The 14,054-nt window shown below is 40.5% G+C and overlaps 2 protein-coding genes across 2 annotated transcripts in view; one reads left to right on the forward strand and one right to left on the reverse strand.

The window, feature by feature from the left end:
• gareml (GRB2 associated, regulator of MAPK1-like) overlaps positions 1-8,457 on the reverse strand; it is a 57,565-nt gene extending 49,108 nt beyond the window's left edge. Inside the window, exon 1 of the mRNA XM_061987185.2 lies at positions 8,330-8,457. Coding sequence (XP_061843169.2) covers positions 8,330-8,441 — 112 coding nt within the window. The 5' untranslated portion in view covers positions 8,442-8,457. The remainder of the gene's footprint in view (positions 1-8,329) is intronic.
• The window catches only part of syne2a (spectrin repeat containing, nuclear envelope 2a), a 238,090-nt gene continuing 232,468 nt past the window's right edge, over positions 8,433-14,054 (forward strand). The window contains exon 1 of the mRNA XM_061987178.2: positions 8,433-8,516. The gene's annotated coding sequence lies outside the window, so the exon portion shown is untranslated. The remainder of the gene's footprint in view (positions 8,517-14,054) is intronic.

Here is a 14,054-nt window from a genome sequence, read left to right on the forward strand (position 1 = left end):
TGCTCCAGGTGGTTCAGAGCAGAGTGGAGAGCAACAGCGATGGCGTCCTCTGTGGACCTGTTCGCCCGGTATGCGAACTGGTGGGGGTCGAGGTCTGGAGGGATATGGTCCTTGATGTGCTGGAGAACAAGTCGCTCGAAGCACTTCATGATTACCGGAGTGAGGGCCACTGGTCGGTAATCATTCAGGCTGGTGATGGGAGACTTCTTCGGCACCGGGATTATTGTAGATGACTTCAGGCAGGATGGGATGACTGCCTGAGCCAGGGAGAGGTTGAAGATCCTGGTGAGGGGGGGAGCGAGCTGGTGGGCGCACGTCCTGAGCACCTTTCCAGGTACTCCGTCTGGTCCGGTAGCCTTCCTGGGGTTCAAAGCCAGGAGCACTCGTCTGACACTGTGCTCCTGTACAGTGAGTGGAGTGGCGCCGGAGCCCGGTGGGGGCGGGGGCAGGGCTGGAGCAGATGAGTGTCGCTGGGGGGTTTCGAAACGGGCAAAGAAACAGTTAAGCTCCTCTGCCAGTGTCGCACTCTGATCCGCAGTTGTCATATTGCAGCCTCTGAAGTTCGTGATGTCATGAATGCCCCGCCACACCTCCCGTGAGTTTTTGCTGGACAGATGGGACTCTATGCACCTCCTGTGGTCCGCCTTTGCTTTTTTAATCCCTCTCTTCAGGTCGGCTCTAGCAACACTGTACAGTGCCCTGTCCCCTGACCTATATATATATATATATATATATATATATATATATATATATATATATATATATATATATATATATATATATATATATATATATATATATATACACACACGTGTGTGTGTATATATGTATATACATATGTATATATGTGTTTATATAGGTATATATACATGTATATACGCATAAATATACATGTGTATATATATACACACACACATATATATTGCTATATTTATGTAGCCCTTCACATATATGTATCTATATATATACACATATATATATATGTATGTGTGGGGAAAAAAAATCACAATCACACATACATATATTGCGCTCTACTACGGTATCGAGCACTATTTTTTGGATAACCTTATTAAGACATATATATATATATATATATATATATATATATATATATATATATATATATATATATATATATATATATATATATATATATAGATAGATAGATACAAGTACCAAATAATTATAGTTGCATATTACTTACTTATAAAATTGTAATTGTTAAATCATTTTTTGAAAATCATGAATTTATTTAGAATCGGGTTGAATAAGAATCAGATTCTGATGTGAATCCATTTTTGTTGCACCACTTCCCCTCATACTACAACTTCCCCAAGAAAAGATTTTAGGATATCAATATTGATCTAATCACTATATTATTGACCATATAAAACTTGGTATCGTTACTATCGACACTTGTGTCGAGCCGCTCACCGCTCTGACCGCTAGTTTAGCTTTTAGTGCCAGTTAGCATGGCTTATTGTATCCTAGAATGAAGTGTGGCATGTTTTCCTGTTCTCGTCCTCCAGTGATGATAATAAACCGTTTTATTTGCTGCCATGGAGGCGAGGATTACTGACTTAAAAGCAGCTTTGCACTGTGGAGGGACGTTAGCAGCCAGCTTGCGAGCAAAGACACATCAACAAGGTAAGCTAACGGAGCATATTCCTGGCTCTCGCCTTGTTTTAAAGACTAACTGTCAGCCCATTGCTATTCTCGCACAATAACCGGTCCACATGTGTACACTCATTAAGCTAAAAATACAAAACTGATTGCTATCAACTGTGTTGGCTGCTACTGACGCAGCTGAATCGTTAGCTTATCAAACAGGATATCCGGTCGTATCGGTTTATCTCTCAACCTTATCTCACACACACCCACACGACTACACACACGTACACAAAGACTAAATATAAAGTATAAAATGACACCCTGACTTTTACACCAAGTAAAAAAACAAGTTTTACGGTTTAGCTTTAACAATGTTATTTGTACATGTGCGTATTAAACAGGTTTGTGGCATAAAGGGTGGGTTTAATTATATTTAAATTCATGGTTTGTTTTTTTTAAACAATTTGTTGGTTTATAAATATGTATAATTATTTCATGTCTAACTCTCTAATATATATATTTTTTATATTCCTGTGTACATGTGTAAATGGAGGCCATTTTGTAAAATGACACTTTCAAAACCAATAAATTATAGCAAAGGTCTTCGAAGTTTAAAAAAAAATATATATTTCAGGCAAATTGATGGACTTTAAATCTTTTCTGTTACAGAGTAACATTTAAAAAAAAAATAAAGTTAGTATTTGTTGTAAGCTGATCTATTTTTGATTATTACTAGCTGTCAGCTAGCGCTGCAAATTGCTAACACCACAAATTGCTAGCTGGGAACTAGCATGCTAATTACTAGCTGGCAGTTAGTGACACAAATTGTTAGCACCGCATATTGGGAGTGCCGCAAATTGCTAGCGTCGCAAATTGCTAATACTGCAAATCGCTAGCTGGCAACAAGCATGCTAATAACTAGCTGGCAACTAGTGCGCTTCTCACCAGCTGTCAGCTAGCACCGCAAATTGCTAACACTGCAATTCGCTAGCTGGCAACTAGCACGCTAACCGGCAACTAGCGCGCTTCTCACCAGCTGTCAGCCCTCGTCCCAAATTGCTAGCGCCGCAAATTGCTAATACTGCAATTCGCTAATACTGCAATTTGCTAGCTGGCAACTAGCACGCTAATTGGCAACTAGCGCGCTTCTCACCAGCTGTCAGCCCTCGTCCCAAATTGCTAGCGCCGCAAATTGCTAATACTGCAATTCGCTAATACTGCAATTCGCTAGCTGGCAACTAGCACGCTAATTGGCAACTAGCGCGCCTATCACCAGCTGGCAGCTTGCCCCGCAAATTGCTACCCAGCATTATTCCTTAGCTATCTTGAGTGCTAACATGACTAGCTGGCAACTAATGCGCTTCTCACCGGCTGTCAGCTAGCGCCGCAAATTGCTAACACTGCAATTCGCTAGCTGACAACTAGCACGCTAACAAGCAACTAGCGCGCTTCTCACCAGCTGTCAGCCCTCGTCCCAAATTGCTAGCGCCGCAAATTGCTAGCGCCGCAAATTGCTAGCGCCGCAAATTGCTAACACCACAAATTGCTAGCTGGGAAGTAGCATGCTAATCACTAGCTGGCGGCTATTGACACAAATTGTTAGCGTCACATATTGGTAGCGCCGCAAATTGCTAATACTGCAAATCGCTAGCTGGCAACAAGCATGCTAATGACTAGCTGGCAACTAGCGCGCTTCTCACCAGCTGTCAGCTCGCGTCACAAATTGCTAATACTGAAAATCGCTAGCTGGCAACAAGCATGCTACTAACTAGCTGGCCACTAGCGCGCTTCTCACCAGCTGTCAGCTCGCGTCTCAAATTGCTAGCGCCGCAAATTGCTAACACCACAAATTGCTAGCTGGGAAGTAGCATGCTAATCACTAGCTGGCAGCTAGTGACACAAATTGTTAGCGTCGCATATTGGTAGCGCCGCAAATTGCTAATACTGCAAATCGCTAATACTGCAAATCGCTAGCTGGCAACAAGCATGCTAATAACTAGCTGGCAACTAGCGCGCTTCTCACCAGCTGTCAGCCCTCGTCCCAAATTGCTAGCCAGCATTATTCCTTAGCTATCTTGAGTGCTACCATGAATATAAAGTTAAAGTTAAAGTTAAAGTACCAATGATTGTCACACACACACTAGGTGTGGTGAAATGTGTCCTCTGCATTTGACCCATCCCCGTGTTCACCCCCTGGGAGGTGAGGGGAGCAGTGGGCAGCAGCAGTGCCGCGCCCGGGAATCATTTTTGGTGATTTAACCCCCAATTCCAACCCTTGATGCTGACTGCCAAGCAGGGAGGTAACGGGTCCCATTTTTATAGTTTTTGGTATGACTCATAAATCATATAATTATTCATGTTTTTATTTTAAACCTGCAAGGCACAGTAGGGTTTCCACGCCAAATGCCTTCTCTAAACTACACTACAATGATCATGTCAAATCAAAGCCATTTAAAAAAAATTTGGGGGGGGGGGGGGGGTTGATATGAAGAAATATATTTTTAAAAGTTTAATTGACCACAAATGTAAAACCCTGTAGAAGACCTCGGCTGTATAAAATTGTGTTTAACGCTGTTCTAAGATTGTCAAATAATACAGTATAGCGCCACTACTAGCTAGCTAGGAAATTGTAAGAGTTAAAAAAAAAAAATAATAATAATAAATTGTGACCTGGTCTGCGTATGTAAGTGCAGTAATGAGCTGGTATTTGTGTAGGCTAGCCCGGGGAAGGCACGCTGCACATTTCGCGCAATTTTCTCCGCGCCGCCAAGTTGGAGACGTTCCCTCCTGGTTCCTTAGTATTCCGCACATCCACCGACACATCGCATCATTTGCATGTGAAAAGAATTGAGCAGTACTTTAGCAGCACAACAGACACTTTGTGGCTTTCCGGGAAGCTCTGGACCAGAACCACTTTGACGGAACCCCCACCCCCACCCCCCTCCCCCAAAAAAAACAACAACAAAAAAAACAACAAAAGTCAAGAAGAAACACGATGACTACTTTAAATGTTTAGGATGAACTGGAGGCTGAAATGCACAGAATAATACTTTTCACAATAAAAGTTTGAGAGAAATAATCCAATACATTTTGCAACATGAACTAAATGACTGATTGTAAATATCTTTTGAACTTTTCTTGTCATTATAATGCTCATTATTCTGCATTTCTGGTCGAGAGTGAGGTCTGTGCTCTAGTTAAAAATCATTTTTTGTAGAGAATATTGCAAAAAAAATTGCTGTTTTAAGTTGCAAAAAATAACATGAGAGCTCTGTCGAATAGAGGATCTTTGAGTAGCAGAGGATTTCTGCTTAAGGAAGATTTGTGGCAGTAGGATCTCAAAAACAACAGCCTAGTCCTGTTATATAAAGGATCTTTGACAGATGTTGTCGCAGAGCACTCCTGTCTTTTATAGAGAGGATTGTTTTATAAACAATTTTGGCAATCGGTGCTTCAAACAGCTTCTCATCATATGAAAGATTATTGGCTAGCATTAGTGAAGCATTTCCTTAAACAAACAGAGTGGTTCTGTTATTTAGAAGATCTTTGATATGTTTTTTTGCAGTAGGTTCTTAAAATAGAACAGCAGTTCTGGCATATAGTAAATTTGAACTAGCATTTTAAAACTAGCAGAGCAATCCTGTAGTATAGAGGATCTTTGACACGTGTTTTTCTTCTTTTGTGGTAGGTTCCAAAAACGTAGTGCTCTTGTTATATAGAGTACCTTTGACTAGTATTTTTGCTGTAGGTCTTTAAAAACAGCAAAATACTCTTGAAATATAGAAGATCTTTGACTAGTATTTTTGCAGTAGGTCTCTAAAAACAGCAAAATACATCCTGAAATATAGAGGATCTTTAACTAGTATTTTTGCAGTAGGTCTTTAAAAACAGCAAAATACTCCTGAAATATAGAGGATGTTTGCCAATATTTTTGCAGTAGGTCTTTAAAAATAGCAGAATATTCCTGATATGTAGAAGATATTTGACTAGTATTTTTGTAGTAGGTCTTTAAAAACAGCAAAATACTCCTGAACTATGGAGCATCTTTGACCAGTATTTTTTTGCAGTAGGTCTTTAAAAACAGCAAAACAGTCCTGCTGTATAGAGGATCTTTGATCAGTATTTTTGTAGTAGGTCTTTAAAAACAGCAAAATACTCCTGAGATATAGGGGATCTTTGACTAGTATTTTTGCAGTAGGTCTTTAAAAACAGCAAAATACTCTTGAAATATAGAAGCTATGTGACTAGTATTTTTGCAGTAGGTATCTAAAATAGCAAAATACTCCTGAAATATAGAGGATCTTTAACAAGTATTTTTGCAGTAGGTCTTTAAAAACAGCAAAATACTCCTGAAATATAGAGGACATTTGCCAATATTTTTGCATTAGGTCTTTAAAAACAGCAGAACACTTATGAAATATAGAGGATCTTTGACTAGTATTTTTGCAGTAGGTCTTTAAAAACAGCAGAATATACCTGATATGTAGAGGATCTTTGACTAGTATTTTTGCAATAAGTCTTTAAAAACAGCAAAATACTCTTGAAATATAGAAGATCTTTGACTAAAAACAGCTAAATACTCCTGATGTATAGAGGATATTTGACCAGTATTTTTGCAGTAGGTCCTTAAAAACAGCAAAATACTCCTAACATATGGAGCATATTTGACTAGTATTTTTTGCAGTAGGTCTTTAAAAACAGCAAAATAGTCCTGATGTATAGAGGATCTTTGACTAGTATTTTTGAAGTAGGTCTTTAAAAACAGCAGATTACGCCTGCTATATGCAGTGCAGTGATTGTCAAACTGTGGTACTAGTGGTACACGGGCTCTATCTAGTGGTACGCCAAAGATTTGATTCATTATTTAAATAGTGCTTTATTTTTCTATATTCAAACACAGTGTTACTGTTCATCCATCCATCCATTTTCTACCGCTTGTCCCGTTCGGGGTTGCGGGGGGTGCTGGAGCCTATCTCAGCTGTATTCGGGCGGAAGGCGGGGTACACCCTGGACAAGTCGCTACCTCATCGCGGGGCCAACACAGATAGACAGACAACATTCACACTCACATTCACACACTAGGGCCAATTTAGTGTTGCCAATCAACCTATCCCCAGGTGCATGTCTTTGGAGGTGGGAGGAAGCCGGAGTATACCCGGAGGGAACCCACGCAGTTACGGGGAGAACATGCAAACTCCACACAGAAAAAATGGTGTGTACTGTTTCAGTGGCCAAAATATTAAACATATTTGTTAGATAAAACCTGTGCCTTGTTTTTAATGAATACTTATGCCTACTACGCTACTGTATTTTAATGTGGGTCATTATGGTGGTACTTGGAGAATCAAGTGTTTTCTGAGGCGGTAGTTGGTGAAAACAGTTTGAGAACCCCTGATGTAGAGGATCTTCGACTAGTATTTTTGCAGTAAGTCTTTAAAAACCGCAGAATACTCCTGATATATACAGTAGAGCAGTGATTCTCAAACTGTGGTTCATGTACCACTGGTGGTACGCAGGCTCCATCTAGTGGTATGCCAACAAATCACTTAATTAAATATTCAAACACAGTGTTACTGTTCAAACGGTGCCTAATGTTACAATAGCCAAAAATATTAAATATACTTATTAAATAAATCCATGCCTTGATTTTAATAATATTTAGGCCTACTACGCTACTGTATTTTAAAGTCGGTCATTATGGTGGTACTTGGAAAGTGTTTTCTGAGGTGGTACTTGGTGAAAATCATTTCAGTAGAGGATCTGCTCTTTTTTGCAGTAGGTCCTTAAAAACAGTAGAATATTCCTGATGTATAGAGGATCTTTGACTCGTATTTTTGCAGTAGGTCTTTAAAAAAGCAGAGCCCTCTTCTTACCATAGTAGGTTCTTAAAAAATATAGTGGTCCTGTTAAATAGAGGATATATGACTAGTAGTTTTGCAGTAATTTAATTTTGTATTTTTTATTTACCAAGGATCAAATTCATTTTAAATTTCCTTGACAATAGTGTACTATATAAAAGGCAAACCCAGCAGTTTACAGTTTACACACTAAAAAATAAAGTACACTAATACAAAACATGCAATACTGTACAAGAACATTAGAGACAAGGTTAACTACTGTAATACATCCATCCATCCATTTCCTACCGCTTGTCCCTTATGAGGTCGCGGGGGGTGCTGCATGGAGCCTATCTCAATTGCAGGTAAAAAGACTTACTTTTTTCAGTTCCACGAAGGTGTGAAGTGGTACGAGTTATTTCAGTTTAAAAGGCTTCCGGCGTTCATTCCGAGAATAACTGCAAAACAGAGCCTTGCATTGACATTCTCAGTTTTCTCGATTCTAAACTTCCCAAAAAGAAGGCTGAAACAATTACGTTGAATACTATCGTATAAAATGTTTTTAAAAAGCTGGGAGTTATAAATTAGAATTTTATTTTGAAGGTATGTATCGGAAACAGAAAACATTTCAGGTGCAATTAAGCAAATACTTCTTAATGCCACACTCGCAATATTGCTAGTTTTTCCAAGTCAACCTTCAAAAGCGTATGTTGTAATTGTACCGTAATTGATATTTTAACGATGACAATACTCGAATTATGCTGCTTTTTACACTTTTGGGAGAGGAGCAAGTGTTCGCTAGCCAACAGTTGTCCGAAAAAAGACGGTAAAAATAAAAGTTGTAGTTTGGAAGTAGGGGTGTACATTTCCGGTTGTCTTACCGGGGGCCAGGCGGACCAGAGTCGGCAGACGGAACTTGCTGACCACCGCGTCCAACGGCAGCGCTAACGGGCTCCAGGAGATCTCCGACAGGCTCGCCGACAACTTCTCCATCCTGCCGGGGTCATCACTGTGCCGGAGAGGAGGCGGGGGGCGAAGACGATGGCGGCGGCGCGTGTCGTGGTGACGGTGAGTATGATGATGGAGGTGCCAATGGAGACGTCCGCGTTAAGACTTTCGCCATGTTTGAAATGTTGGAGAGAATAATCTGTGCGAGCCTGAGGAGGGAGGGCTTGTAAGGCCCCCCTCTTTTCCCCCTCCTTACACACATGCAAATGAGCAAGTTACTCATTTACAGTCCGTGCGGCAGATTGTTCATTAATGTGCGCTGCCCTGAATATATCAATACATCAAATGCAATAAATAAAGCTGCTAAGTAGCAAAAAACTTCAATTGTAACCAAAAACTAAATAACATCAACTCACGTCACAAGCTAAAAATATGAAAGTTCACCATCAGATAGCACTGTTTGTCCTCTTTATATTTAATACAGAGCAGTATAGGGCAGGGATATTCAATTTAAAAAAATAATTTTTTTTGGGGGGGGGCACATATCTAGGAATTTAAAGACCAGGGGCCTCATGTATCAGAATCAGAAATACAAACCCCGTTTCCATATGAGTTGGGAAATTGTGTTAGATGTAAATATAAACGGAATACATCCATCCATCCATTTTCTACCGCTTATTCCCTTCGGGGTCGCGGGGGGCGCTGGAGCCTATCTCAGCTACAATCGGGCGGAAGGCGGGGTACACCCTGGACAAGTCGCCACCTCATCGCAGGGCCAACACAGATAGACAGACAACATTCACACTCACATTCACACACTAGGGCCAATTTAGTGTTGCCAATCAACCTATCCCCAGGTGCATGTCTTTGGAGGTGGGAGGAAGCCGGAATACAATGATTTGCAAATCCTTTTCAACCCATATTCAGTTGAATGCACTACAAAGACAAGATATTTGATGTTCAAACTCCTAAACTTTATTTTTTTTTTTGCAAATAATAATTAACTTAGAATTTCATGGCTGCAACACGTGCCAAAGTAGTTGGGAAAGGGCATGTTCACCACTGTGTTACATCACCTTTTCTTTTAACAACACTCAATAAACAATTGGGAACTGAGGAAACTAATTGTTGAAGCTTTGAAAGTGGAATTCTTTGTTGTTCAACAGTCCGGGGTCTCCGCTGTCGTATTTTACGCTTCATAATGCGCCACACATTTTCGATGGGAGACAGGTCTGGACTGCAGGCGGTCCAGGAAAGTACCCGCACTCTTTTTTTACGAAGCCACACTGTTGTAACACGTGCTGAATGTGGCTTGGCATTGTCTTGCTGAAATAAGCAGGGGCGTCCATGAAAAAGACGGCGCTTAGATGGCAGCATATGTTGTTCCAAAACCTGTATGTACCTTTCAGCATTAATGGTGCCTTCACAGATGTGTAAGTTACCCATGTCTTGGGCTAATGCACCCCCATACCATCACAGATGCTGGCTTTTGAACTTTGCGTCGATAACAGTCTGGATGGTTCGCTTCCCCTTTGGTCCGGATGACACGATGTCGAATATTTCCAAAAACAATTTGAAATGTGGGCTCGTCAGACCACAGAACACTTTTCCACTTTGCATGAGTCCATCTTAGATGATCTCAGGCCCAGAGAAGCCGGCGGCGTTTCTGGATGTTGTTGATAAATGGCTTTGGCTTTGCATAGTAGAGCTTTAACTTGCACTTACAGATGTAGCGACAAACTGTATTTAGTGACAGTGGTTTTCTGAAGTGTTCCTGAGCCCATGTGGTGATATCCTTTAGAGATTGATGTCGGTTTTTGATACAGTGCCGTCTGAGGGATCGAAGGTCACGGTCCTTCAATGTTGGTTTCCGGCCATGCCGCTTACGTGGAGTGATTTCTCCAGATTCTCTGAACCTTTTGATGATATTATGGACCGTAAATGTTGAAATTCCTAAATTTCTTGCAATTGCACTTTGAGAAACATTGTTCTTAAACTGTTTGACTATTTGCTCACGCAGTTGTGGACAAAGGGGTGTACCTCGCCCCATCCTTTCTTGTGAAAGACTGAGCATTTTTTGGGAAGCTGTTTTTATACCCAATCATGGCACCCACCTGTTCCCAATTAGCCTGCACACCTGTGGGATGTTCCAAATAAGTGTTTGATAAGCATTCCTCAACTTTATCAGTATTTATTGCCACCTTTCCCAACTTCTTTGTCACGTGTTGCTGGCATCAAATTCTAAAGTTAATGATTATTTGCACACAAAAAAAAGTTTATCAGTGTGAACATCAAATATGTTGTCTTTGTAGCATATTCAACTGAATATGGGTTGAAAATTATTTGCAAATCATTGTATTCCGTTTATATTTACATCTACCACAATTTCACAACTCATATGGAAACGGGGTTTGTACTTTATTAATCCATCCATCCATCCATCTATTTTCTACTGCTTATTCCCTTCGGGGTCGCGGGGGGGCTGGAGCCTATCTCAGCTACAATCGGGCGGAAGGCGGTGTACACTCTGGACAAGTCGCCACCTAATCACAGGGCCAACACAGATAGACAGACAACATTCACACTCCCATTCACACACTAGGGCCAATTTAGTGTTGCCAATCAACCTATCCCCAGGTGCATGTCTTTGGAGGTGAGAGGAAGCCGGAGTACCCGGAGGGAACCCACGCAGTCACGAGGAGAACATGCAAACTCCACACAGAAAGATCCTGAGCGCAGGATCGAACCCAGGACCTTCGTATTGTGAGGCAGACGCACTAACCCCTCTACCACCGTGCTGCTACTTTATTAATCCCCAAGGGTAAATTAAGATTTTCAGTACAATCCCATTCAAGATCAGACAAACATTACAGGGAGAACAGGAAAAACAGCAAAATAGTCCTGAAATATAGAGGATCTTTGACTAGTATTTTTAAAGTAGGTCTTTAAAAAACAGCAGAATATTCCTGATATGTAGAGGATCTTTGACTAGTATTTTGCGATAAGTCTTTAAAAACAGCAAAACACTCTTGAAATATAGAGGATCTTTGACTAGTATTTTTGCAGTAGGTCTATAAAAACAGCAAACTACTCCCGATATATAGAGGATCTTTGACTAGTATTTTTGCAGTAGGTCCTTAAAAACAGCAAAATAGTCCTGATGTATAGAGGATCTTTGACGAGTATTTTCGTAGTAGGTCTTTAAAAACAGCAAATACTCCTGAAAAATAGAGGATCTTTGACTAGTATTTTTGGAGTAGGTCCTTAAAAACAGCAGAATACTCCTGATATACAGAGGATCTTTGACTGATATTTTTGCAGTAGGTCTTTAAAAACAGCCAAATACTCCTGAAATATAGAGGATCTTTGACTAGTATTTTTGCAGTAGTTCTTTAAAAACAGCAGAATATTCCTGACATGTAGAGGATCTTTGACTAGTATTTTTGCAGTAGGTCCTTAAAAACAGCAACATTCTCCTGAAATATGGAGCATATTTGACTAGTATTTTGCAGTAGTTCTTTAAAAACAGCAAAATAGTCCTGATGTATAGAGGATCTTTGACTAGTATTTTTGCAGTAGGTCTTTAAAAACAGCAGAATATTCTTGATATCTAGAGGATCTTTGACTAGTATTTTTGCAATAGGTCTTTAAAAACAGCAAAATACTCCCGATATGTAGAGAATCTTTGACTAGGATTTTTGCAGTAGGTCCTTTAAAACAGCAAATTACTCCTGAAATATGGAGCATATTTGACTAGTATTTTTGCAGTAGTTCTTTAAAAACAGCAAAATAGTCTTGAAATATAGAAGATCTTTGACTAGTATTTTCATAGTAGGTCTCTAAAAACACCAAAATACTACTGATGTAGTATTTTCAATAAACCTGAGATCGCTGAGATTTTATTTTTTTCTTTCAGTCTAAGGCCTCGTTTACTCTAAGCCGGGGGTAAATCCCACCTAACCTTATCTGTGTCCACACACAACAATGCCACCGTTTAAGACCCTTGCCCCCCTCCATCGCAACGCGACCTGATACGCATGCGTGGGAAAAAGAAAAAAAAAATCCAGTGTTGTGGTATTTCAATTAACTAGAATCCAGTGTGCTATGGGGCCCTATTGTAGTAAATCACACCTGAGCCATCATACATGAATCAAATCTTTAATCGACATGAGAAAGTAGACAATGCGATATTGTTTAACATTTTACAACAAATACAACAATTAATCTAGGGATCTAAATATCTGGTCAGGGCACTCCTCACCCGTTTGCCTTCACCTTAATTTTCCATTTTTGCAATCCAGCCTGTGCTTTGAGGCTGAAAATGGCGGTCGTACTCCAAGGCGGCAACCATGGACTGCTCGTTAAGTGGCTCCTTCATGGCTTCACAGTAGTTATGGAGTACAAAACAAGCATACACAAGGAATGCTAGGTCAGTCTGGTTAATGTCCATGGGGCTGTGCAGTGAACCAAAGCGTGCCTTCAGTCGTCCGAACGGACACTCGATGATCATGCGGGCCATAAAGCAATATTTGTAGTCACACACTGCCTAAATCACATCCACGGTAGGAAGTAGGGATGTCCCGATCCGATATTTGGATTGGATCGGCCGCCGATATTTGCCAAAAAATGCGTATCGGCAAGGCATGGGAAAATGCCGATCCAGATCCAGTTGAAAAAAAAACAACTTCTGTCCGTGTTTTCCAACGCACTGATTTAAATAATACATTCCACCTTTCTGCTGCTCCCTAATTTCCGTTCCGCATTTTCCAGCACACCTTCAACACATCCACACGTCTGTGGATTCTCACGCAGTTGCTTTTAGCTGCTGGCATTACACGACAGGCTCTTCTCACTCTTTTCTGTGTCTCCCTCTCACAGACAGCAAGCGCACCTTCTTACACACGTCACATACTATCACGTCATACGTCACATACATATACGCCCTCCCCGAGCAGGGAGGTAGCAGCATGGCTAACGTTAGCTGTGATGCTAGCGCAGCCGTGTGACCAACGTTCCCTCTAAGGTGCGCGCCTGTGCAATTGCGCACTGCTCAAGCGTCCTCTGCGCATAGCAATTATATGCCACGCACAAAATCACATAAAAAAATAAGCGCATTACAATTTTCGACACACGGACACGACAGAGAAAACAGTTTTTGTCATCATTGTTCAAATATTGTAACGTCTGTCGAGACGCTTATCTCCATTCCGTGCCACACGTCCACACCATCAAAATGCCGAGGCAAAAATTTCCACATCAACACCGTATGAAAAAATTTGTGATTTTTTTAGTTGTGATTTCCTTCTCTCCATGAAAGTTTAAAAGTAGCATATATTAATGCAGTATGAAGAAGAATGTTTTAATGTAGACATGCAAGCCTTGAAAGAAAATGTTGAAAATCAAGACTACATTTCCTGCAAATGGGTGCATTTCTACCCTATATTTTAACTTTAGATTTATTCTCATATCAAACTCTTTTGGCTGTCTTTTTGACACTTACATCCGGCGCCCCCCTCCACACCCTGGATTATAAATAATGTAAATAATTCAATGTGATTATCTTGTGTGATGACTGTATTGTGATGATAGAATATATCTGATAGTATATATCTGGATCATGAATCAATTTAAGTGGACCCCGACTTAAACAAGTTGAAA

The sequence above is a fragment of the Nerophis lumbriciformis genome, linkage group LG26 (genome assembly GCF_033978685.3).
Source record: "Nerophis lumbriciformis linkage group LG26, RoL_Nlum_v2.1, whole genome shotgun sequence".
Lineage (NCBI taxonomy): Eukaryota > Metazoa > Chordata > Actinopteri > Syngnathiformes > Syngnathidae > Nerophis > Nerophis lumbriciformis.